Source organism: Daucus carota, chromosome 3, assembly GCF_001625215.2.
Source record: "Daucus carota subsp. sativus chromosome 3, DH1 v3.0, whole genome shotgun sequence".
NCBI classification, from domain to species: Eukaryota; Viridiplantae; Streptophyta; class Magnoliopsida; order Apiales; family Apiaceae; genus Daucus; species Daucus carota.
Genome location: NC_030383.2, coordinates 8,594,631 through 8,620,014, shown reverse-complemented (window position 1 = coordinate 8,620,014; position 25,384 = coordinate 8,594,631). Strand labels below are relative to the sequence as shown.

Genomic DNA, 25,384 nt, shown 5'->3' with positions numbered 1-25,384 from the left:
GGCACTCTCACATAAACAGCCTCCCTGCTGCTTGGATTAGAAGTAAGGCTTACACTTCCTTTTAGTAAGACACACCGTGTATGTTTGGTTTGGTTTGGTTTACTTACAACCATAGCATCTAAATCTTTAATTGACCCACCAGGGAACTAATTCTATATCTTTCAAGATTTCTGTTCCTTCCCTGTTTACTATCGATGTCTTTATAAACAAGAATATGGAGGCTGATTTGCTAAAGGACCCTGATCCTAAAGGTGCTTCCTTTTGCTTCAAAGTGGGTTTCTGATTCTGAATTAAAATACTGATTGTGATGTTATTTGTGGAAGGTCCACTCATACTTGGCTATTCATAGAGAAGCAAACATCAGAACCTTACTGATTGATGAGCATCTTTGTCACCATTTGCGCTATAGCCTATAGGGTTGAGTGGGCAAAGCATAAGCCACTTTGTATCTAATCTTGCTCCTGTTACCTCTCTTTTCTACAAGTAATGTTTTATTGCTGTAACTAGGATTGCTGCGGTAGAATGGGATTTCATAGTTGGGCATGTTTCACCGTAGATAGTGTGCCATGAATCCCACTTGCTAAATTATATTCTTTCTTTACATAAAGTTCTATAACACCAAGGATGATTCTGTGGAATAATTTTCTAGTCTGTTCTGCAGATTGTTACACTTCTGTAGTAGCTTACATTCACAGCAGACAATACTTACACTTAATCAATTTATTAAAGTCTAGAACTTATTTTCTTTATATGTATCAACATGCTTTTTGAAAAGAATATGGAGGACAAGCAAAGCATGATAGCACAAGTGATTGGATTTATGTATCCAAAAGAAGTGAGTCAAGAAAAACAAGTGATAGGAGGGGTCCTATCAGCATAATGCATTGGTGGATAGCCCATGAGCTGAAGAACCTCTCTTTTAAAAAATCTTCAAAGAGAGAATGACACACAAGTCCGGGTTGAATTACAGGTGAAGAACCTGTCTTTTAAAAAATCTTCAAGAGAGAATGACACACAAGTCCGGGTTGAATTACAAGTAAAAGTTTAAATAATGTCTTAATTAATTTTTAACTAATCATTGAATTTATATGAGGCTTGATACTTAAAATTTCTTAGGATCAACTCTACATGATTCCGTCACTACGCAGACCTCTGCTAGTTAAAGACTCCCGTTTGTGACATAGACGTATACATAATCCTGCGGTCACCGATTAGTTATCCATATATATGCTAGTTATAAACCCCGTGACCCAGGTACATAATCCCGCGGTCACTAATTGATCATCCATTTTAACTTTTGCGCGTGTTAAGACGTAATAAAAGAAACTTGATTAAATTAATTTTATAAAGATACAAGGTCAATACACCTTAAGAAACAAAGGTCAATATACCTTAAGAAACAAATATTCTACAAGAGAGACAAGTTGAACAAAATTAAATAACAATGTATACATGTGTGTATAACTAATGGCAAGAGAGAACATAAGTTGTATAGAAATCTCACCAGAAGGGGGAGCAGATGTATGCATGCAAGTACAGCATGGATCTTTACTGTGGGCTAATTTTAAAGAGTTACTCCTGTAGTATTTGTATTACCTCAAACTCTATGTACAACAGCAAGTCAGTAACATAACCTCGAAAGTATTGCAGTAAGATTGAAGTGTATACCAGGTTTGGATGGTTTTTTGAGAAATATAATCTCAGCCCACTTCCAAGTCAAAATATATTACACTTGTTTGAAATCCAAATTTCCAAAGTTTGTAGAATGTATTGACATGGTAATGATCAGCCGAACCCAAATTATCCCTCAAGTGCTAACCATTTCTCCTCCTAGTTTATTGTTCCTCCAGGTTTTTTCCCCCTTAAAATTCTCTCCTGGGTTTTGATAAGTTTTGAATTTTGACATGTAATTAATATTAACAATTATTAATTGTTTTAAATAAAAAGAAATAATTTAAATTAATTTTTTTATTATATCATGAAACACTTTAAAAATACGGATGTATGAAATAAATTAGTATTGCATATCCATCTACTAACTTAAGATTTAAGAAAATCATGTGTTTTATGGTAATATTATTTTTGTCGATTCAGTTGAGAAATTGAAATTTTGAGAAAGAGATGTTTAAAATACAAATACAAGTATATGAGTTTTAGTATATCACAAAAGGTGTACTCGGAGATATATCATTTTAAAAGTATATGTGCTGTTAAAAAGGTTATATGATTAACGAATATGAAGAACTATTTATGTGATTGAATTTAATAAATATTATCAAAAAACTAATTAGTTCGTGAATTTGTATTTGGAGTAAAGTTATTAAAAATTAAGTTACTAATCGGTTTGTCAACAATTGGTGATGGGACGACTTCAAATAAGAAGAATATACTAATTATATATTATATATAATAATAATAATTATTATTGTTCTTATTGTTATCTAGTAATCTTAGAAAATTAAAAAGTTGCTTGTTTTAGACACCCATCCTGTTCTAATTAAGCAGAAGTTATTATTACGTTAAAATTTGAGTTTAATTTAGTATATATACGTGTATATAGACAGGTATCTATTCCAATATAAATTACTAAAATTCAAATTAACTACAAATCAATGCTATTAAATATAATGTGAAGAGTTTTGGGATCGGAGATTGACGCAGAGATGGGTCGAGTATAAGTGGGATCTAGTAGGATCGGGCTGCGGCTTAATGGGGATCATGGTATGGCCAAGTCTAAGCTCTTAAGACTGTCGACAAGACTTTAGCGGACCCATGATGTATTGAGTGAGGTGAGGGTGAGCTCTAAATGGAAATGGATGATGACATACAGGGATCGGTGATGTCGTTTAGGTTCTTGGTTGATATTTTACTTTTATTTTGATGATTTGTATTTAAATTATTGTTAATATATAATTAATTACTCCCCCTGTCCCCCTCATTTTTTTATATTCTTTTTTGGCACGCTTTTCAACACTCATTTAAAGTATAGTTCCACAATATATTTTCAAATTTTTTTTGCTCTCAATAAAAATTTGATATATAAACTTTTATTAAAAAAAAGAAAATTTTGAAAAAAGATTATGAAACTATACTTTTTGGAAGCCTCAAAATGCGTGCAAATAGTGAACGTAACAACCTAGAGGGACGAAGGGAGTAATATTTTATTGAATGATGAGAACGGGAAATCCTTACTCATTAGTTTGACTGTGAAGATGGCAAAGTGGTACTGTAACCGGCAATAAAAACACTGGGATTTATGTGAATCGGAATGTCCCGTCATCTCAGAGATTCAGACCAGCAACTGAACGCTGTCCAGAGTGTAGACAAGTACTGTATTACGTAAACACATGTATTTACTGGAGTATAGTACTAGTCCAGTAGTCCTCATCTCTTATGTTTTCTGGGTAAAAGGTTTAAAAATTTATCTGTGTATGCATCAGTATTGTTTTTAGGTACATTTCTAAAGGGGATTTGTATTACTATCTGTTGCTTTTAATATAATTGTACCCGTTTATATAATTATCATAATCATAAAAGGGATAATGAAATGGTATGACCGGCCAGGTACATGTTGTTTCATAAAATTAATTACCGGTTACTACCTCCATCCCATTCAACTATAATTATATTAATTATAATCATTATTTCAACTATAATTTATATTAAACATAATCACTATTTCAACTACAATAATTTTGAACATCACACATCATTATTTTCTTATAACAAATCTCACAAACATAAATTTAGAATTGTCAAAATATATACGGAGTATGTTATCATCGTCTTTTCACTCATATCAAGTTGATGAATCTTTTGACATCATTATTAACGCCTTTCATTAATGTCGATGTCATTTACAATCACGATTATTCTACTGTCACGTCGCTTGCTACATATAAACGATCATCAATAATCACACACCAATAATAAATATAAGCAAATTTTCTCGATCATCAAAAATAAAACTTGATAATTTTAGTGCATAAAATAATTATTAATGGTATATGAATGAGTGGTTTTTTAATTTTTGTTTTTTATAAAAAATAATTTGTTAAGATTATAATTTTATATTCAAAAATAATTAAAATTAATATATGAAATTTAGCATCCAAACTCTTCTAAATTATTGCTATAAAATATTAAATTAATGTATATTTTATAATTTTAAAATATTAAATACTCCCTCCGTTCCAAAATACATGTCCACTTTAGAAGGAAAAAAATTTGTTTCAAAATATTTGTTCACCTCAACTTTCGTAAATATATATTATCAAAATCAACTCTCATTTACATATTTCAAATTCATATTTCCAAGATTAACCATATATCACATATTAGGTTCAACTAGCATATCTTGCCCGTGCTTCGCACACGGGTAATTTATGTTGCTTTCATATTTTTATAAGTGTTAACTTATCTGTTCATATCCAATAATCTCATGTTAACTGTATTTTGTTACGTGTCCCTTTCGCTAACTCCTGGCTTTTACTATTTTACGAAACGTAAACACCATAGTTTGTGTTATTCTAATGGTATCTAAATCTTTTTAGTAATGAAGCGAAAAACTCTATCTCACTAACTATTTGCTTGAATTAAAGGAGACAATGGTCCACACAGAAAAGAAAAGAGCCATAAACTTGCTTTGCTGCAGAAAAGAAATTTCCCTGGCTTCCACCAAGAATGGTTGTGCCTGTGTAGGAAAAAAAAATTGAAATTAGTCATTGGACTCAATTTCTCATAATGGATCCGCAAGACAGTAGTTGTTGAATATGATTTAGCATCTGAAAACACAAATATGTGGTGCCTTAGTTGAAAGATTGAAGCCATCTGTTCCATTAGTAGATCGAGACCAAGTATATCGTGTAATCTTGGAACCTACAATCTCGGTTGATGCATCACCGTAATAGTATTACTCCCTCCATCTCAATTTATAGGTCCATTTTGGAAAAACAATTTGTCCCAAAACACTTGTCCCTCTCTTCTTTCAATACAAATTTATCAACATATTAATTGTGATTTTTTTGAAACTCAACATTATTTTCATTTCTCAATGCACTAAATCCCTATATTTATTGTGATTTTTTTGAAACTCAACTATATTCTCACTTATCAATGCGCTAATTAATGATACATGAGATAAGATTCTATCTAACCAACTTTTTTCTTAATATGCGTGTTTATTCCAAGATGGACCTATAAATTGAGACGGAGGGAGTAGTATAAAAGTCTTTATTAACCTGATGATTAAGAAAAAGGTAATGACATGCAGCGCTATTAGATCAAATGTTTACACACTGCGCGTCTGCGATTTATGAATAAAGTGAGGAAAAGTGATTAAAGTGAGGAATTGTTTACCCAGATACAAAAGTGAACGTTGTGCACATTTTGTTCACTTTGAGCTGCCAAGAATGAGAGGTAAAATCCCATAATAAAATTAGAACAGAAGCTCGGATAATTGTCAAGGTACTAATCACTAAAAGCTCCAAATACAAAGCACTAATCTTAAAAATCTGAGTTTTCACCTGATATCTGGGTAGGTTGTAATGGCATTTGGCCCAAGTTATGAGCAAGATCAGGAGTTCAAGACCGTGAACTTGAATTAAAAATGTTATAGATTGTATTAGTTTAAAAGTCTTTATCAACCTGATGATTGAGAAGAAGGTAATGGCCTCCAGCATTATTATATCACTTCTTTCTAATGGAGAAAGCTCTATCTCGTAAAAACATTGTATACAAAGACTTATTGCAAATGGAACTTATTAATAATAATAGAAATCCTTAGGCAAACACCAATAAGTAATAGAAATCCTTAGAGAAACACCAATTAAAAATAGAAATCCTTAGACAAACACAACTAAGTTTAACAATATCCATTGAGCAGAGAATAATAATAGAAACTGGATAGCAGCAACGAAATGGGAGGATCCAAGGGAGAGCTTCTCATGCAAAGCGTGGGACGCAGCAAATGGATCCACCTTTTATTAGCAGCAGTGGAACTCACAGTTCCTGCAATTTTACATAGTGTAGGTATTCGGTTAGGTTTTAAACACAAATACATGCATGTAATGAATGAATGAATATTAGGCATCAAGAAAAAACCAACCACTTTCACCCTCTTGGTAGAAGATATTGAGGTTGATGGTGTCTCAGTCTCTTCTAAATGTTTCACGGCAGAACTCTGCAAGTAAAGATTTTGTCCCAGGAAATCACTTTATGTCTTTTATGGAGCTTTATTAATATGAAAATGAAAATGCTCCTTCCAGTTTATTAAAAGTACTTACATTGGTAATAGAGGACGTTGTACTCGATGTACCCGACACCGAGCAAATAGCAGAGACAGGAGCATCTGCATCAACGGCGTCCACAGCAAAAAACAGTCTGCTATTCACCTTAACATTATCTTCACTGATAAGCAACTTAAGCCTGAGCTCTTTGCCTGTTATAGCTCTAATTTCTTCAGGAAACTCGGTACTTGTTTGATTCTGTCAAGAATGTTATAAGACAAAGTACAACTTATACTCACGAATTATATGATCTAATGTTCTTCATGAAATGTTTAGTTTTTTCATTCCCACTGAGAATTGATTTTAAATACTGTGGAGGTTGTTTTTCGGGCTCAAGTTGGACCTGACCATCTCTACAGCACAGCGAAAATATAGGCTCACTATTGCGCCGGCTTTTGTTATTACGCTCCTCGTTCCACATGATAGAATTGCACTTGCGACAGACACTGGGTGGTGGTCCAAGATTCATATACCCATCCCACAGATCTGAAGAAGAAAGAAAAAGAGGCAAATATAATCACATGGTATAATGCTACTGCAATGTCAGGAAAAGTTAAGGTGTAAAAACATCAGGACCTGGTTTAGCTTCTTTAGTATCACTCAGGTCATCGCGCACATAGTGTCCTCTACAATCTAAGAAATTTTCAAAGCTTTATCAGAACATAAAAATCACAGAATAAACAATTGTTTAATCTTATTTGTGGCATATATACTGAAACATATTAAAGGACACACCAAACAACAATTTAAGATCTTGAAGTGTATTTACTTGAAGCTTCAAGTACACAGGGAAGGTGGTAGGCCCTGGGCCTAGATCAAGAGTAATAAAAAGCTTATAAAAATCTGCTCTCTTTGTTTGTATAGAGTTTTAGAAAGTTGAGTAAAATCTGCTGGGCAGTAATTTTTACTTCTGTAATTTACTTTTAAGTGTTAAGACTTTCCACCATACCTCCAGATATTACATGATATATTATGTAATCTTTTCTTGCACATCACAACTTTTCTCTGTTGTGTTAGCATCTTCTACATTTTCAAAATCTTAGACTCTATTTACATATCAGAGTTAGTCTTCCTATGCACTGCAAAATTATACCAGATATCACCAAGTACCCAGAATAATATAAGATATATAGTCGCATACTAAAATTAATATTGTATGGATCTTGTTAGTGCTGCTAAGTGATTGCCTAGGTCACCCTTTTATTATTTTAAAAAAATAATATTGTATCTTCATCACAGTATTTTATTATTTTAAAATAATATTGTATGGATCTTTTAGTTTCAAGTCCTTGGTATGAGCTGCTGGTTTGATCTACTGTGCTTAGGTGCTGGATGTGTAGTCTGCCTAGGAAATTTATAAACATTGGGGATTCATCACAGTATTTTATTATAACATCATTTGTATTTTATTGTATCTTACCTTCATCCTGGACCGCTTCATCACCTTCGGCTCCTGTATTGCAACAAAGAGCTAACAGTGTCAACAAATACTAAAATAATAACAATGCATAGTATTCTACTGTAATACATAATATGATAACTTAATTACCATCGAAGTTCTCATCCAATCTTGCTGATGTTCCGCCTGCAGCAAATTCAGGACTTAAAAATCACAGAATAAATAATTGACATCTAGAATTTTATCTGATTGTTTAATTTGTAGAAATGCGGGGAACCTTCTTCTGTTTGTGATGAATTGTTGCCAGTCATAGGTGGAGCTCCTCGTGTGGCTGATGTTCCGGCTTCGGTTGTACATGCTGAGTTGAAGGACTCCATCAGATTCCTGACTCCACGTTGTGAGTCACTCTGAAACCATTCTGCACATATTTAAGGTATATATTAGACTGTCTCAGTGACAGGCTGTCCAATTATAGGGTGGAATACATAAACATAATGAGAAGATTTTCTAAGAAACCTGGAGTTTTCACACCTAGCTGTCCTGGCTCGGGAACAATCACTGTTACATCGTCATCCTTACCACTTTGAGACCTCGAATCAACGCCATTATGCGCTTTCCCTTTTGAAGTACTGTCAATGCTGTGATTATGAATTAGGCTTATTGTCCTTGAAGCATCATTGCGAATACCTGAAGTACAAAGAGGTCCACAAATTTTGTATCAATTATCCAAGTCGTGTGTCTTCACTGAATCGTACAGTCTGAATTGTACTTACTCTGATGAACGTGGTTGTGGAGGTGTTGTGCACTTGCCTTTGGATCATGCACTGAGCGTGGCAAGATGTTAGAAGCGGGGAGTTGAAAATGGCCAGTCCTGGTTTGCTTACCATCTTACAATTTTTTATTCAATCAACATAAATATTGATTAAATATGTATTTTAAATTCCTTACCATCTTAATTATGCATAAATTATAGATTTATATTATATTCTCTGATTTGCAAAACCGTTTTTAAGATTGCAAAAGATTATAAGGCCATGATTAAATATAGGAAAAGCTAAATTCAGAACTAATATTATGAATTAATATGGAACGTCTATTATATATTTTTAATAATTGTTTCCTCCAACAAATCATTTTTCATAGTGCCTATATAATATAAAAGAAAAATTAATCACTAATCAATTTTTGGAAGAAATTGTGAATTCCGAAATAGATAGGTTCTTCATATGAAACCTTAAGTAGTTTTAAGTAGAATATTAATTGTATCAATTATTTAAGCCAATTCATCTAAATTAAATTTGAATGCAAGAATAAGATTTTATTAGTCACTTCTATCTAAATTTTTGAAATAACTAAAATATGGAAGGGTAATAATTTCAAATATATTTCTTTACACATAGTCTTCGCTAAAATAATTTCTACATTTTAGTGTTTTGCTAATGTTTTTAACATAATTTTTGAAACTTCACACATAAACTTTTTGCTTCATTATTTTTTTTTCCTAGCCGAGGATGATGATATAGTATCGATATTTCTATTATGTCTGAGAAACCTGAGCAGAAAATTATATTGCGGTCCCAACTCTCGAACTATATGTAAGACAATGACAAAATCATATTGAAATGGTAAGCAAGAAAATCATTCGATTTAATTAATACAGAAAAGAATACCGCTCTAAGTACATACCTAATTGGAAGATCACAATACAACCGGGAACGGATGCATATCTTGTCGATTGACCGAGAATAGAGGTGGCAACCCGAGGAAAGCTACCATTGCAACAATCTGGAAAGGTAAAAAAAAAATAAAGTAAAAACACGTTCACGCTCAAAGAACATAGAAGGAAATGGGATACCACTGTACAACTCTGTGCCGGGCTTGTCCATTTATCACCAAAAGCAATACAATTAAAAAAAATGATAGAATTTACCATGTGATTATCCAATAGAAATATGGAAACTCCTAATACTGCTTTGAGGGGGAAGATCAATTAACACGCTACCTGTAAGACGCCAAAAAATGGGTTTCATAAACGACAATCATAAATATTTGTTTACAAAGGCATTCACATATCAGTTACTAACCCGGCACAGAATGATTTCTCTTTGGCACAATCTCGGCAATAAAATCAGGAGATCCTTTTGACAGTTTCTTGGATGAGGTACGAAGAGATGAAAGCCTGTTTTAACATTCTCTGTATTGGAATAACTATCAAACAGGAATAGACTAAATCTTTTATTAAAATTTTCTAAAGAGTAGTTTACCAGTAGTACCTGCACATGTGGTATGTGAATTGGGGTGGACCTTGCATTGCAATGCAGATCTAATATTAAGGTTTCAATTTACACTTTTCAGAAAAAGGGAAATCATGTTCGGTTCCCAGGCACCGTGGGCCGAATGTATCCACTCTTTTCAAAAAAGGTTTACTGAACTATCCAACCCAAGCAGATAAAGAAAATACTCCAACAACTCCAGGTATAGTTCTGATTTTATCTGATTGTTTAATTTGTAGAAATGCGGGGAACCTTCTTCTGTTTGTGATGAATTGTTGCCAGTCATAGGTGGAGCTCCTCGTGTGGCTGATGTTCCGGCTTCGGTTGTACATGCTGAGTTGAAGGACTCCATCAGATTCCTGACTCCACGTTGTGAGTCACTCTGAAACCATTCTGCACATATTTAAGGTATATATTAGACTGTCTCAGTGACAGGCTGTCCAATTATAGGGTGGAATACATAAACATAATGAGAAGATTTTCTAAGAAACCTGGAGTTTTCACACCTAGCTGTCCTGGCTCGGGAACAATCACTGTTACATCGTCATCCTTACCACTTTGAGACCTCGAATCAACGCCATTATGCGCTTTCCCTTTTGAAGTACTGTCAATGCTGTGATTATGAATTAGGCTTATTGTCCTTGAAGCATCATTGCGAATACCTGAAGTACAAAGAGGTCCACAAATTTTGTATCAATTATCCAAGTCGTGTGTCTTCACTGAATCGTACAGTCTGAATTGTACTTACTCTGATGAACGTGGTTGTGGAGGTGTTGTGCACTTGCCTTTGGATCATGCACTGAGCGTGGCAAGATGTTAGAAGCGGGGAGTTGAAAATGGCCAGTCCTGGTTTGCTTACCATCTTACAATTTTTTATTCAATCAACATAAATATTGATTAAATATGTATTTTAAATTCCTTACCATCTTAATTATGCATAAATTATAGATTTATATTATATTCTCTGATTTGCAAAACCGTTTTTAAGATTGCAAAAGATTATAAGGCCATGATTAAATATAGGAAAAGCTAAATTCAGAACTAATATTATGAATTAATATGGAACGTCTATTATATATTTTTAATAATTGTTTCCTCCAACAAATCATTTTTCATAGTGCCTATATAATATAAAAGAAAAATTAATCACTAATCAATTTTTGGAAGAAATTGTGAATTCCGAAATAGATAGGTTCTTCATATGAAACCTTAAGTAGTTTTAAGTAGAATATTAATTGTATCAATTATTTAAGCCAATTCATCTAAATTAAATTTGAATGCAAGAATAAGATTTTATTAGTCACTTCTATCTAAATTTTTGAAATAACTAAAATATGGAAGGGTAATAATTTCAAATATATTTCTTTACACATAGTCTTCGCTAAAATAATTTCTACATTTTAGTGTTTTGCTAATGTTTTTAACATAATTTTTGAAACTTCACACATAAACTTTTTGCTTCATTATTTTTTTTCCTAGCCGAGGATGATGATATAGTATCGATATTTCTATTATGTCTGAGAAACCTGAGCAGAAAATTATATTGCGGTCCCAACTCTCGAACTATATGTAAGACAATGACAAAATCATATTGAAATGGTAAGCAAGAAAATCATTCGATTTAATTAATACAGAAAAGAATACCGCTCTAAGTACATACCTAATTGGAAGATCACAATACAACCGGGAACGGATGCATATCTTGTCGATTGACCGAGAATAGAGGTGGCAACCCGAGGAAAGCTACCATTGCAACAATCTGGAAAGGTAAAAAAAAATAAAGTAAAAACACGTTCACGCTCAAAGAACATAGAAGGAAATGGGATACCACTGTACAACTCTGTGCCGGGCTTGTCCATTTATCACCAAAAGCAATACAATTAAAAAAAATGATAGAATTTACCATGTGATTATCCAATAGAAATATGGAAACTCCTAATACTGCTTTGAGGGGGAAGATCAATTAACACGCTACCTGTAAGACGCCAAAAAATGGGTTTCATAAACGACAATCATAAATATTTGTTTACAAAGGCATTCACATATCAGTTACTAACCCGGCACAGAATGATTTCTCTTTGGCACAATCTCGGCAATAAAATCAGGAGATCCTTTTGACAGTTTCTTGGATGAGGTACGAAGAGATGAAAGCCTGTTTTAACATTCTCTGTATTGGAATAACTATCAAACAGGAATAGACTAAATCTTTTATTAAAATTTTCTAAAGAGTAGTTTACCAGTAGTACCTGCACATGTGGTATGTGAATTGGGGTGGACCTTGCATTGCAATGCAGATCTAATATTAAGGTTTCAATTTACACTTTTCAGAAAAAGGGAAATCATGTTCGGTTCCCAGGCACCGTGGGCCGAATGTATCCACTCTTTTCAAAAAAGGTTTACTGAACTATCCAACCCAAGCAGATAAAGAAAATACTCCAACAACTCCAGGTATAGTTCTGATTTTATCTGATTGTTTAATTTGTAGAAATGCGGGGAACCTTCTTCTGTTTGTGATGAATTGTTGCCAGTCATAGGTGGAGCTCCTCGTGTGGCTGATGTTCCGGCTTCGGTTGTACATGCTGAGTTGAAGGACTCCATCAGATTCCTGACTCCACGTTGTGAGTCACTCTGAAACCATTCTGCACATATTTAAGGTATATATTAGACTGTCTCAGTGACAGGCTGTCCAATTATAGGGTGGAATACATAAACATAATGAGAAGATTTTCTAAGAAACCTGGAGTTTTCACACCTAGCTGTCCTGGCTCGGGAACAATCACTGTTACATCGTCATCCTTACCACTTTGAGACCTCGAATCAACGCCATTATGCGCTTTCCCTTTTGAAGTACTGTCAATGCTGTGATTATGAATTAGGCTTATTGTCCTTGAAGCATCATTGCGAATACCTGAAGTACAAAGAGGTCCACAAATTTTGTATCAATTATCCAAGTCGTGTGTCTTCACTGAATCGTACAGTCTGAATTGTACTTACTCTGATGAACGTGGTTGTGGAGGTGTTGTGCACTTGCCTTTGGATCATGCACTGAGCGTGGCAAGATGTTAGAAGCGGGGAGTTGAAAATGGCCAGTCCTGGTTTGCTTACCATCTTACAATTTTTTATTCAATCAACATAAATATTGATTAAATATGTATTTTAAATTCCTTACCATCTTAATTATGCATAAATTATAGATTTATATTATATTCTCTGATTTGCAAAACCGTTTTTAAGATTGCAAAAGATTATAAGGCCATGATTAAATATAGGAAAAGCTAAATTCAGAACTAATATTATGAATTAATATGGAACGTCTATTATATATTTTTAATAATTGTTTCCTCCAACAAATCATTTTTCATAGTGCCTATATAATATAAAAGAAAAATTAATCACTAATCAATTTTTGGAAGAAATTGTGAATTCCGAAATAGATAGGTTCTTCATATGAAACCTTAAGTAGTTTTAAGTAGAATATTAATTGTATCAATTATTTAAGCCAATTCATCTAAATTAAATTTGAATGCAAGAATAAGATTTTATTAGTCACTTCTATCTAAATTTTTGAAATAACTAAAATATGGAAGGGTAATAATTTCAAATATATTTCTTTACACATAGTCTTCGCTAAAATAATTTCTACATTTTAGTGTTTTGCTAATGTTTTTAACATAATTTTTGAAACTTCACACATAAACTTTTTGCTTCATTATTTTTTTTTCCTAGCCGAGGATGATGATATAGTATCGATATTTCTATTATGTCTGAGAAACCTGAGCAGAAAATTATATTGCGGTCCCAACTCTCGAACTATATGTAAGACAATGACAAAATCATATTGAAATGGTAAGCAAGAAAATCATTCGATTTAATTAATACAGAAAAGAATACCGCTCTAAGTACATACCTAATTGGAAGATCACAATACAACCGGGAACGGATGCATATCTTGTCGATTGACCGAGAATAGAGGTGGCAACCCGAGGAAAGCTACCATTGCAACAATCTGGAAAGGTAAAGAAAAAATAAAGTAAAAACACGTTCACGCTCAAAGAACATAGAAGGAAATGGGATACCACTGTACAACTCTGTGCCGGGCTTGTCCATTTATCACCAAAAGCAATACAATTAAAAAAAATGATAGAATTTACCATGTGATTATCCAATAGAAATATGGAAACTCCTAATACTGCTTTGAGGGGGAAGATCAATTAACACGCTACCTGTAAGACGCCAAAAAATGGGTTTCATAAACGACAATCATAAATATTTGTTTACAAAGGCATTCACATATCAGTTACTAACCCGGCACAGAATGATTTCTCTTTGGCACAATCTCGGCAATAAAATCAGGAGATCCTTTTGACAGTTTCTTGGATGAGGTACGAAGAGATGAAAGCCTGTTTTAACATTCTCTGTATTGGAATAACTATCAAACAGGAATAGACTAAATCTTTTATTAAAATTTTCTAAAGAGTAGTTTACCAGTAGTACCTGCACATGTGGTATGTGAATTGGGGTGGACCTTGCATTGCAATGCAGATCTAATATTAAGGTTTCAATTTACACTTTTCAGAAAAAGGGAAATCATGTTCGGTTCCCAGGCACCGTGGGCCGAATGTATCCACTCTTTTCAAAAAAGGTTTACTGAACTATCCAACCCAAGCAGATAAAGAAAATACTCCAACAACTCCAGGTATAGTTCTGATTTTATCTGATTGTTTAATTTGTAGAAATGCGGGGAACCTTCTTCTGTTTGTGATGAATTGTTGCCAGTCATAGGTGGAGCTCCTCGTGTGGCTGATGTTCCGGCTTCGGTTGTACATGCTGAGTTGAAGGACTCCATCAGATTCCTGACTCCACGTTGTGAGTCACTCTGAAACCATTCTGCACATATTTAAGGTATATATTAGACTGTCTCAGTGACAGGCTGTCCAATTATAGGGTGGAATACATAAACATAATGAGAAGATTTTCTAAGAAACCTGGAGTTTTCACACCTAGCTGTCCTGGCTCGGGAACAATCACTGTTACATCGTCATCCTTACCACTTTGAGACCTCGAATCAACGCCATTATGCGCTTTCCCTTTTGAAGTACTGTCAATGCTGTGATTATGAATTAGGCTTATTGTCCTTGAAGCATCATTGCGAATACCTGAAGTACAAAGAGGTCCACAAATTTTGTATCAATTATCCAAGTCGTGTGTCTTCACTGAATCGTACAGTCTGAATTGTACTTACTCTGATGAACGTGGTTGCGGAGGTGTTGTGCACTTGCCTTTGGATCATGCACTGAGCGTGGCAAGATGTTAGAAGCGGGGAGTTGAAAATGGCCAGTCCTGGTTTGCTTACTTGACTGCATCTCCATAAGCCTGGCCAGGGGTGTTCGATGGGTTACAGGTGAAAAACCACATTTTGATTACTATTTTTATTTTCAAAGAGTTGTCGTGTCATGGGAGACTGTTTGTCTGGAAATCTAAATATAGTACCAGATAAATCAACATCACGCAACCTCCTTTGCGAAGGAGTGCAAAAATCCTGAGTAGTACCTATGCGTGGAATAACCATCGATTAGTCAAGAGGGAAATATGCTAGGTGGAAAAAGAGTTCACAATTAAAAAAAGCCTAGGCTTGATGTTAATATTACCGAAAGAGGTTCCACTATTAGCCTGTGAATTTTTATCGCCAATTCTCAGTGCTAATTCCCAGTGATGATCAATTTGCTTCTATTTTTATTTTATTGAATTACTCAGAGTAAACGGGGTACCTCCAGGAGTACTTTTTTGTGCAGTTAGATTTGGGTGTTGATTCTCTTTGCAAACCCGGCTTCCATACCCATCGCTAGACTCATTAGCAGGAATACGCCTCCTTTGTCCTGCATGAACACAGAAAGTGAAGACAACGATCCCTCACAAAAACCCAAATGAGTACGTATAATGCTCGAAGATCAAAGAGATTCACCTCGTTGTATAGACGACGGTGACAGTGGAGATAGAGGAGGCCGCTTCAAACCATACTTGTCCATCATACAACGATACTCGAACAATACGACCTTGTCGAGACTGTGCAGGAGATCATAATTAACTACCCAATTTGAATTCTCAGTGGAAGCTGATCACACGGCTGAAATTGTGGAACAAACCGGAACCTGATTGTGCCGTACTATTTTTGTGAGAGGACCCGTATATCCATGGGTTAATCCGGATTCACTTGAAATTGAACTCTATTCAAGTCGGGCACGACCCGGCTGAGTTTGGATCATCCAGCGTTGCGTTTAAAAGACAGAAACAGCCCATGTTTGAACTGAGTGGTAATTTTGTTGGAGGGTATAAACAGTCTTCTACCATTTTGTTTGTGTTCAGGAATTAAGAATATATAGATTAATGACTTAGTATATCATTTTTTTCCTCAAAATCTATAATTTTTTAATAATTGACATGTAATTTATAATGGAGGAAGTAAGGATTTAACTTTTTATTCACCGTGAGATAATTCAAAACAATTCGATCCATCGACCAATAACCGAAATGCCATATTACAAAATTAGGGTGGACAACAGCCTCAATGTGATGTTACGAGTAAAATAAAGAAAAGAAATACAGCAGTTAGTGTGAAGATGTAATGGGTGGATTTAATGAAAGTTAATGCGACTTCAATCCCTAGGAGGACTTTATGGAACGTACTCGGTGAAGAGAAATTGGAGTAGGTAAGAGAAAGGAGGAAAGCGAGCCAGGAAGTCACTTGACGTTATTTGCTCAGAAACCCAGAACTTATATTTGCGGGGCTGTCGGATGACACCATTTCTTTGTCACTTCGGACTGTATACTTTACTCTCGATCTTTGTCTCTCTCGTTTCTTTACAGTTTTTTTTTCACATACACGCATTTTAAAACGTATATCAAACATAATTTTATAATTTATTTTTTAAATTTATTTTGTACAAAAATTTAAACATCGAATTTTTGTTCATAAAAAAAAAGTTCAAAATATTTTATCAACTACTCCCTCTGTTCCCCTAAGTTATATACATTGAGGACGGAAACGCGGCACGGACTTTAATGCTCCTGTAAAGTATAGTTTTATAACTTGTTTTGAAGATTTTTTTTTTCTGAATAAAAGTTTGAATGTTATATTTTTATTCAGAAAAAAAAATTAAAAATAAGTTATTGAACTATATTTTATAGGAGCATTGAAGTGTGTATCGAGCAGTGAAAAAAAAACGTGTAGAATTAAATGGGACAGAAGGTGTACATTTTACGAGAGCATTAGAATGCGTGTCGAGTCTCCGCCCTCAATGTAAACAAATGAGGGGGATGGAGGGAGTATTACTTTGGTGTGGTAATTTGATTTTTTGACATAAATTTTTAAAATTTTAAAGGATTGTTATTGTCTCCGTTCCTCTCAATTCTATACGTTCACTAATTGGCACGCACTTTAATATTTTTATAAATTATGATTTTATAAATTATTAAAGTGTACTTTAAAAAGTATTAAAGTGCGCGCGTATACAACTCAGGGGGACAAAGTGTGGCGCCCTCCAAATCCCGGGTCAGAAGTTTGGGGTCCACATCTCAACATAAACCTGTAATTAATGATATAATATATATAGTGACCCTTCACTGTCCTTGGATCGCAACAGGTTAAAGTATAAAACAAGCCACAACACAACTTTAATTATTACAAACCCAAATCCCAAAATAAAAACTTAAATCTTACAGGCTTACACGCCATTTGTGTCTCGTTATTCAAACTAGTACATATATGAAAAGCCAGGTGCTGCTGATAGCTCTCTTCATCTCCTAGCCTGGAATCCTGACCTTACTACTAGCCTGAGGGTCATCGTTACCAACTTTCTCTGCCTTCACTGGAAAGAACATAAAATACCGCAAGAGTGAGCTAACCAGCTCAGCAAGTATAACAATATCAATTTAAAATATTAATCATAAGCTGAAGGAAACCAGTGTCTCAAGGAATCAATCTCAATACCAAGATTTGTTTTTAGAACATTGATTAGAATTGGATATTAAATTTATTTTTAAAAATCAAAGGTTAGGCTGCTGATCAGTCAGACACTAACCCCGAGCAGGTCCCACCATGCTCGTTTACTGGATCCAAGGCACACATTGGCCTAAAGCGACCACTCATCTGGTCTGACCATTCATTTGGTCCAAGTTTAGAAAACTATCCAATTCTATCACAATCAAGATGATCAACAATATTATTTAACAAAATAGAAACATCAACATCATGAATAAATTTTTTTGAAGCAGAAGCAGACTACTATTCAAAGTGTCTCAGATGGATTTCAAAGGAGGAATGAGAAATATCTTCATGGTTTAGCAAAGAATCAAATATTGCCTCATAGGATGGCAAAGCATATCAACGTGTAGCATTTATATGAAGAAGGGTTCTAGGTTCACAAAAAGAATCCAAGTATAAATGGATGCTGTTAAGATCAAGAAACTGGAGTTTATGGACAGAATCAATCAACTGTAAGGTATATGTCATAACAGATGTTATTTGGGGTCGATCAACTGGTTACGGTCTGAAAGAAGAGTGATTGATAACTGGTTGAGGTATCGAGGGTATATTTTTGAAATGAAATTAGGTTCTTATGGTAATCATTTAGAAGTTTTAAAGATGGAAGGTTTACAATTGAAATAAGTTTCGTAGCAGGTATCAAAGAATCGGTCAAAGGTTCAAGAATCAATAAGGTAAGTAATCCATAATATAGTTCAAGAAATTTGGTTGAAGGTTCAAGAATCAATAGGATAAATAATCCATAAAATAGTTCAAGAAATTTGGTTGAAGGTTCAAGAATCAATAGGATAAATAATCCATGCGATAATTCAATAGGTCACAGGACTTCATCAGAAAGTTCACTAAATAATCACAACAGATACAACATATAATTGAAGGAAAGTCTGAGGGAACTTGCCTTATATAGCTGATCTCAAGTTTCAACTACGCTTGCTCGCTATACTACTCTATCACCACTTGCTTTCCCTTCCTACGTCTCGCTTCTTCTGCTAATCACAACAATTCTTTATCAATATATGATCTCATACTATTCTTATCATCCTTTATTCGAAACGAGCTTCTATCTACCCTTCGTTTCACCCAAATCCGATTTACGGATCAAAAGATATGTCAAACACAATTTTATATCAATCACGTAAATACATCACATGTCAATCAGATAGCACATAGCACATATCACATAAAATATTTAATAAAATGTATTTTTCAAAGGAAGTTTGAAGTCAAACGGATTTTTCTGGTATTTATTATAAATTTTTAAACATTTTCCGGAATTAAAACGGTCAAAGAATCATTTTATAAATAAATAATCCATTTCTGGATACTCGAAATCAAGTCCGAAATTATTTGAAATCAATTAACGAGCTTCAATCATATTTTGGAATAATATTTTAAAGCTCGAAACTATTTTTCGGAATTTTAAAATCATTTAAAAAAAATATTTAAAATAATTAAATCCAATTAATAAATCAATTAAAATCAATTAATAATTAATTAAAACAATTAATCAATTAATAATTAAATTAATTGACTAACTATAATAATTAATTACTAATTAAAATTAATTAATAAATTAAATCAGATTTATTTTTGAATTAATAAATAATTAAAAACAATTTTTGAAATTAAAATAAATGATTTTCGAAATTAAATTTAAATCAAAAATCATTTTTTTAAAACTTTAAAAAAAATCCAGGGTTTGAATTGCAAGTTTTGAAAACTACAGGGTTTGATTTGCAACTTTGGAAACTTCAGGGGTCTAAATGTCAAAAATGAAACTTGGGTGGCTAAACTTCACCACCTCCAAAAGTCCAGGGGCCAAACTGCAATTTTGCAGCCGCCGCCCCTGGCTTCGCCGGAGGTGGCGATTCCGGCCACCAATAGCCTCCAAATGGTGCAGATATGGAGTATCAAGCCTCCCCAACTCATCCATACAATCGATTTCACCAGAAACGGCCGGAATCAACCGTAATCGATCGAAGAAACTCGCCGTCGCCGGCGAGTTTTCTTTGAATCGATTCGTTCGATTCACGAACCTCAGCTAAGATTTGAAGCTATGTACACGTTCCTGAGATCACAACCAACATGATGGTATCATCCAATTTCACTTCTACCTCCTAGATTAAATAACCCTAATTTCCAATTGAAAACATTCATCGCGCACATAAACCCTAATTCCTGATTTCGAAGATTAAACCTCAAATTGAACACGTTATTGAACTCCAAATCAAGCATATGATATACCAAAATGATCAGGAGAAGATTATCTACAACATACAATCATCAAATCACACAAACAACTTCAAAATCAAAAATCCCTAATTTGAGATTATTTACTTCGAATTTAAAACTCAAAATCCAAACCCACCTGATGTTGCTGCACTGATTTTGATGCTAGATTATGATTCTACTTGTTAAAACCTTCAATTTGAGTCCTTGAACGCCAAAATCCGAGTCCGATAACGCGTCCAAATCCTCGTTTGAATCTCAAGAACACGAAGAACTCTCTCGGGAATTTCTCGGTTTTAACTGGTTTTATGATTTTCGTAATGAAATAAAGTACGGTTAAGGATATTTATACTTATAAATAATTAGTACCCCTTTGGATCATATATGGCATGAAAATACAATGTTTAATAGCTTTATACTAATAGAACGGGTCCAATCGGTACCGGTTTTCGAGATAATCATCAAAACGGGGCTTTTAATCCGTCATTAATATGCGGGTCCCACCGTCATTATGACAAGATAAGGATAAGTATAAAATATCTAGTTTCACGTCTATCGATACAACCGGATAATTATCGAATACCGAAAGATTCCGCCGGACCGGCTCCGGAACAAACCGTACTCCGGATCGAAAAAGTCAAAACATGAAAAGTGTCCGGAATGTTCAAATTAGGCTAAAGGTGAATTTTGTTGAAATTTTCGAGAAGTAAAATCTCGGTACCGTTGCAGGTTAACGGTTTTCGAAAAATTAAAATAATTAATAATTAAATATAATATACGTAATTAAATCCATAAATCAAATATAAAATATTACGACAACACATAAATCGATATGAAAATATCTAAATAAACTATATTTCGTACTGAACATATAAAAATTGATATTCCTCAATTTTAATTAAGAATACATAACTAAATTAATAGAACAGGAACCAATTAATTCACAGAAATTCATATAAAATTCATATAATATTCATTAATCATTCAAATAATTACACGAATAATCCCAGATGTTACATCCTTCCCCCCTTAAAAGGATTCTGTCCTCAGAATCGCTTAGGTAAACAAATGAGGGTACTTTTCACGCATATCACTTTCTAATTCCCAGGTTGACTCTTCAACCTTCGGGTTCCTCCACAATACTCTTACTAACTTCACTACCTTATTTCTTAACACCTTCTCTTTTCTATCTAGGATTTCCACTGGCATTTCTACATACGATAAATCAGCCTCGAGTTCTACCGGCTCATACTCTATCACATGTTTCGAATCGAGATTATACTTCTTAAGCATCGATACATGAAAGACGTTATGAATGTGCTCCATTTGCGGGGGTAACGCCAATTCGTACGCTACTTTGCCTACACGTCTCAAGATTTCAAATGGCCCTACGTATCGGGGACTCAGCTTGCCTTTCTTTCCGAACCTGGATAGTCCTTTCCATGGTGACACCTTCAGTAACACTGCCTCTCCGTCTTCAAATTCTACGTCCTTCCGGAATTGATCTGCATAATTTCGTTGACGACTCTGTGCCGCAATTAGTCGTTTCTGAATAATTTCGACGACTTCTTTTGTTTGCTGTACTAATTCTGGTCCCAATACTTTGCGTTCTCCGACTTCATCCCAATATACTGGTGATCGACATTTGCGTCCGTAAAGAGCTTCATAAGGAGGCATCCCAATACTTGCGTGATAACTATTATTGTATGCAAATTCCACCAAGGGTAGATGTTCGTCCCAATTGCCTTTGAAATCGATTGCACAAACACGTAGCATGTCCTCGATTGTCTGAATCGTTCTCTCACTTTGGCCGTCTGTTTGTGGATGATATGCCGTACTCATATTCAATTTAGTGCCTAAGCATTCTTGAAAACTTTTCCAAAATCTTGAATTAAATCGTGGATCTCTATCTGATATAATGGATACGGGGACTCCATGACGAACTACAATCTCTTTCAAGTACATATGAATTAATTTATCCAAAGAGAATCTCTCATTGATCGGAAGAAAATGAGCTGACTTGGTTAGTCTGTTCACTATAACCCAAATGGCATCATGGTTTGCTTTAGTCCTTGGTAATCCTACAATGAAATCCATAGCAATATGTTCCCACTTCCATTCTGGAATCTCTAAAGGTTGCAATAATCCACTTGGTCTTTGGTGTTCTGCTTTCACTCTTTGACACGTATAACATTTGCTCACCCATTCTGAAATCTCTCTTTTCATGTCTGGCCACCAATAGATTTCCTTTAAATCTCTATACATCTTAGTGCTGCCTGGATGAATTAAATATTTGGAATTGTGTGCTTCCTGCAATATGTCATTCTTTAACTCTGTCACTGGTGGAATCCATATCCTGGAAGAAAATCTAAGAATGCCTTGATCATCTTTCTGTGTACATAACTCTTCTCCCACTAACTTGTTCACATCCTGATCCATTACCTCTTCCTGGCACTTCTTAATCTTCTCTAATAGCTCTGGTTGGAAGGTCATGGTATACAATGCTATCTTTACTGGTTCATGAATTCTTACTTCGATTTCCAACTTTTGAAACTCCTTATATAATTCCTCTGGCACAGTCAATACGTTTAACCTCTCCTTTCTACTTAAAGCATCCGCTACGACGTTGGCTTTTCCTGGATGATACTTAATCGTACAATCATAATCCTTAATCAACTCTAGCCATCTCCTTTGTCTCATGTTAAGCTCCTTCTGGGTAAAGATATACTTCAAACTTTTATGATCTGTATAAATCTCACATTTTTCTCCGTACAGATAATGTCTCCATATTTTTAATGCAAATACAATAGCTGCTAACTCCAGGTCATGAGTGGGGTACTTTTGTTCATGAGGTTTAAGTTGTCTAGACGCATACGCAATCACTTTATCATGTTGCATCAATACACATCCTAATCCTTTATAAGAGGCATCACTATAAATCACAAAATTTCCTTGGTCATCTGGAAGGGACAATACTGGTGCTGACACTAATCTCTTCTTCAACTCCTGAAAACTTTCCTCACACTTCTCATTCCATATGAACTTTTCATTCTTTCTAGTTAACTTAGTCAGTGGGGTTGCAATTCTTGAGAAATCCTGTACAAACCTTCTATAGTAACCTGCTAACCCCAAGAAACTCCTGATCTCTGTGGGGGTCTTTGGTCTTTCCCAATTCATTATAGCTTCAATCTTTGCTGGATCTACCTTGATTCCTTCAAGACTCACTATGTGTCCTAGAAATTGAACTTCTTGTAGCCAAAATTCACATTTAGAAAATTTTGCATACAACTTCTCCTTTCTTAGTATCTCTAAGGCTGTTCTTAAATGTTCTGCATGTTCCTCAGCTGTCTTAGAATATATCAGAATATCATCTATAAAAACAATCACAAACTTGTCCAAATACTTCTTAAAGACTCTATTCATTAAATCCATAAAAGCTGCTGGTGCATTCGTTAATCCAAAAGCCATCACTAAAAATTCATAATGACCGTACCTTGTTCTAAAAGCTGTCTTAGGTATATCCTCAGATTTGATTTTGAGCTGATGGTATCCTGACCTAAGGTCAATCTTAGAAAAATATTCTGCTCCTTTCAACTGGTCAAACAAGTCGTCAATACGGGGTAAAGGATATTTATTCTTGATAGTAAGCTTATTAAGCTCTCTGTAATCTATGCATAACCTCATACTTCCATCTTTCTTCTTTACAAACAACACTGGTGCTCCCCATGGGGATACACTCGGTCTGATCACTCCTTTTTCCAATAACTCTTGTAATTGTTTTGCCAATTCTTTCATCTCTACGGGTGCCATCCTATACGGGGCTTTGGATATCGGCTCCGTTCCAGGTGCTAAGTCAATTGCAAATTCTATCTCTCTATCTGGAGGAAGTCCTGGTAACTCATCCGGAAACACGTCTGGAAATTCGTTCACTACAGGAATATTTTCAAGTTTTACTGGTTCCTGACTTTTATCAATTACATAAGCAATAAAGGCTTCGCATCCTTGACGTAACATCCTCTTTGCTTGAATCATAGTTAAGAACTTCTTTACTTGCTTTTGTCCTCTAAACATTATTACCTTGTCGTCTGGTGCCTTTAGTATTACTTTCTTACTTTTACAATCTATCTGCGCACTATGTTTAGACAACCAATCCATCCCTAAGATTACATCAAACTCCCCCAACTTGAAAGGTATCAAGTCGGCACAAAACTTATTTCCTAAAATCTCAACTTCACAATTAGGACAAACTTGATTAACGGAAATACGATCCTGATTAGCTAGCTCTACATTCATAGCCTCATTCAACAATTTAACCGGACAATTCAACTTATCAACAAAAGCTTGAGAAATAAATGATCTAGTGGCTCCGGAATAAATTAACACCTTAGCATTTAAAGAATTTACGTTAAGCGTACCTGTCACCACATCAGCATCTTGGATAGCATCTTTCACTGACATGTCAAAAACTCTTGCCCTAGGTGGCTCATTCACTTCTGGAACAGTTCCCATGATTCTAAGTGCATTGCTAACAGGGGCTGGTGTCTTGCAGTCTTTAGCCATGTGTCCTGGCTTTCCACATTTAAAACATGTATATCCTATGGCTGGAGTCTTACTTGTTGAGCCTCTATTGGTCTGATCCTTTATCGCCGGCTGGTTCTGACATTCTCTTGAGTAGTGTCCTTTCTGGTTGCATTTAAAACATACCACATTCAGTTTATTACATACTCCTCCATGTCTCTTGCCACACGTTTGACATTCTGGCATTGAAGGCCTTTGCTGATTGGCCTGACTTCCCGTAAGAAAACGTCCTCCTTGTCCACCACTGCCTATTCTCTTGAAATTGAGATTTCCTCCTACTTGAAACTTCCCTTTCTTATGGAACCTCCCTTGATGAGATGATCCTCCTCTATTTTCTGGCTTTCTCTTCTTGTCCTCTTTGGACTTCTGAAACAACTCATTCTCAGTCTCCGCAATCATTGCTTTCTCAACCACTGCCGCATACGTCTCTAATTGCAAAATAGCTAACTTGCTTCTAATCCAAGGCTTTAGACCTTGTTGGAACCTTTTTGCTTTCTGCCTATCTGTCTCTACATAAGTTGGCACAAACCTAGCCAATTCCGCAAACTTATTCTCATATTCCACCACAGACATATTT

General features: G+C 34.7%; 1 protein-coding gene across 20 annotated transcripts; it reads right to left on the bottom strand.

Annotated features, from left to right (window-relative positions):
* Positions 1–5,743: 5,743 nt before the first annotated feature.
* LOC108214775 (uncharacterized) lies at positions 5,744–16,209 on the bottom strand. 20 transcript variants are annotated; one of them, XM_064090591.1, is made up of 32 exons: positions 15,922–16,200; positions 15,608–15,835; positions 15,450–15,509; positions 15,202–15,332; positions 14,945–15,115; positions 14,454–14,846; positions 14,265–14,374; positions 14,111–14,182; positions 13,867–13,965; positions 12,954–13,067; positions 12,697–12,867; positions 12,206–12,598; positions 12,017–12,126; positions 11,863–11,934; positions 11,620–11,718; positions 10,708–10,821; positions 10,451–10,621; positions 9,960–10,352; positions 9,771–9,880; positions 9,617–9,688; positions 9,373–9,471; positions 8,460–8,573; positions 8,203–8,373; positions 7,964–8,104; positions 7,837–7,872; positions 7,708–7,740; positions 7,023–7,097; positions 6,864–6,920; positions 6,631–6,773; positions 6,285–6,485; positions 6,107–6,181; positions 5,744–6,009 (listed from the first exon to the last, which is right to left on the bottom strand). In XM_064090591.1, exons 24-32 carry the CDS (start codon positions 8,061–8,063, stop codon positions 6,001–6,003), a joined length of 729 nt encoding a protein of 242 aa, XP_063946661.1. In that variant the 5' UTR covers positions 8,064–8,104; positions 8,203–8,373; positions 8,460–8,573; positions 9,373–9,471; positions 9,617–9,688; positions 9,771–9,880; positions 9,960–10,352; positions 10,451–10,621; positions 10,708–10,821; positions 11,620–11,718; positions 11,863–11,934; positions 12,017–12,126; positions 12,206–12,598; positions 12,697–12,867; positions 12,954–13,067; positions 13,867–13,965; positions 14,111–14,182; positions 14,265–14,374; positions 14,454–14,846; positions 14,945–15,115; positions 15,202–15,332; positions 15,450–15,509; positions 15,608–15,835; positions 15,922–16,200; the 3' UTR covers positions 5,744–6,000. The 20 variants fall into 20 exon arrangements, with proteins under 20 accessions (XP_063946661.1, XP_063946662.1, XP_063946677.1 ...); XM_064090592.1 differs by having other exon boundaries at positions 15,728–15,835; positions 15,922–16,197; XM_064090607.1 differs by having other exon boundaries at positions 8,218–8,373; positions 15,202–15,509; positions 15,922–16,209.
* Between the last annotated feature and the right edge of the window lie 9,175 nt (positions 16,210–25,384).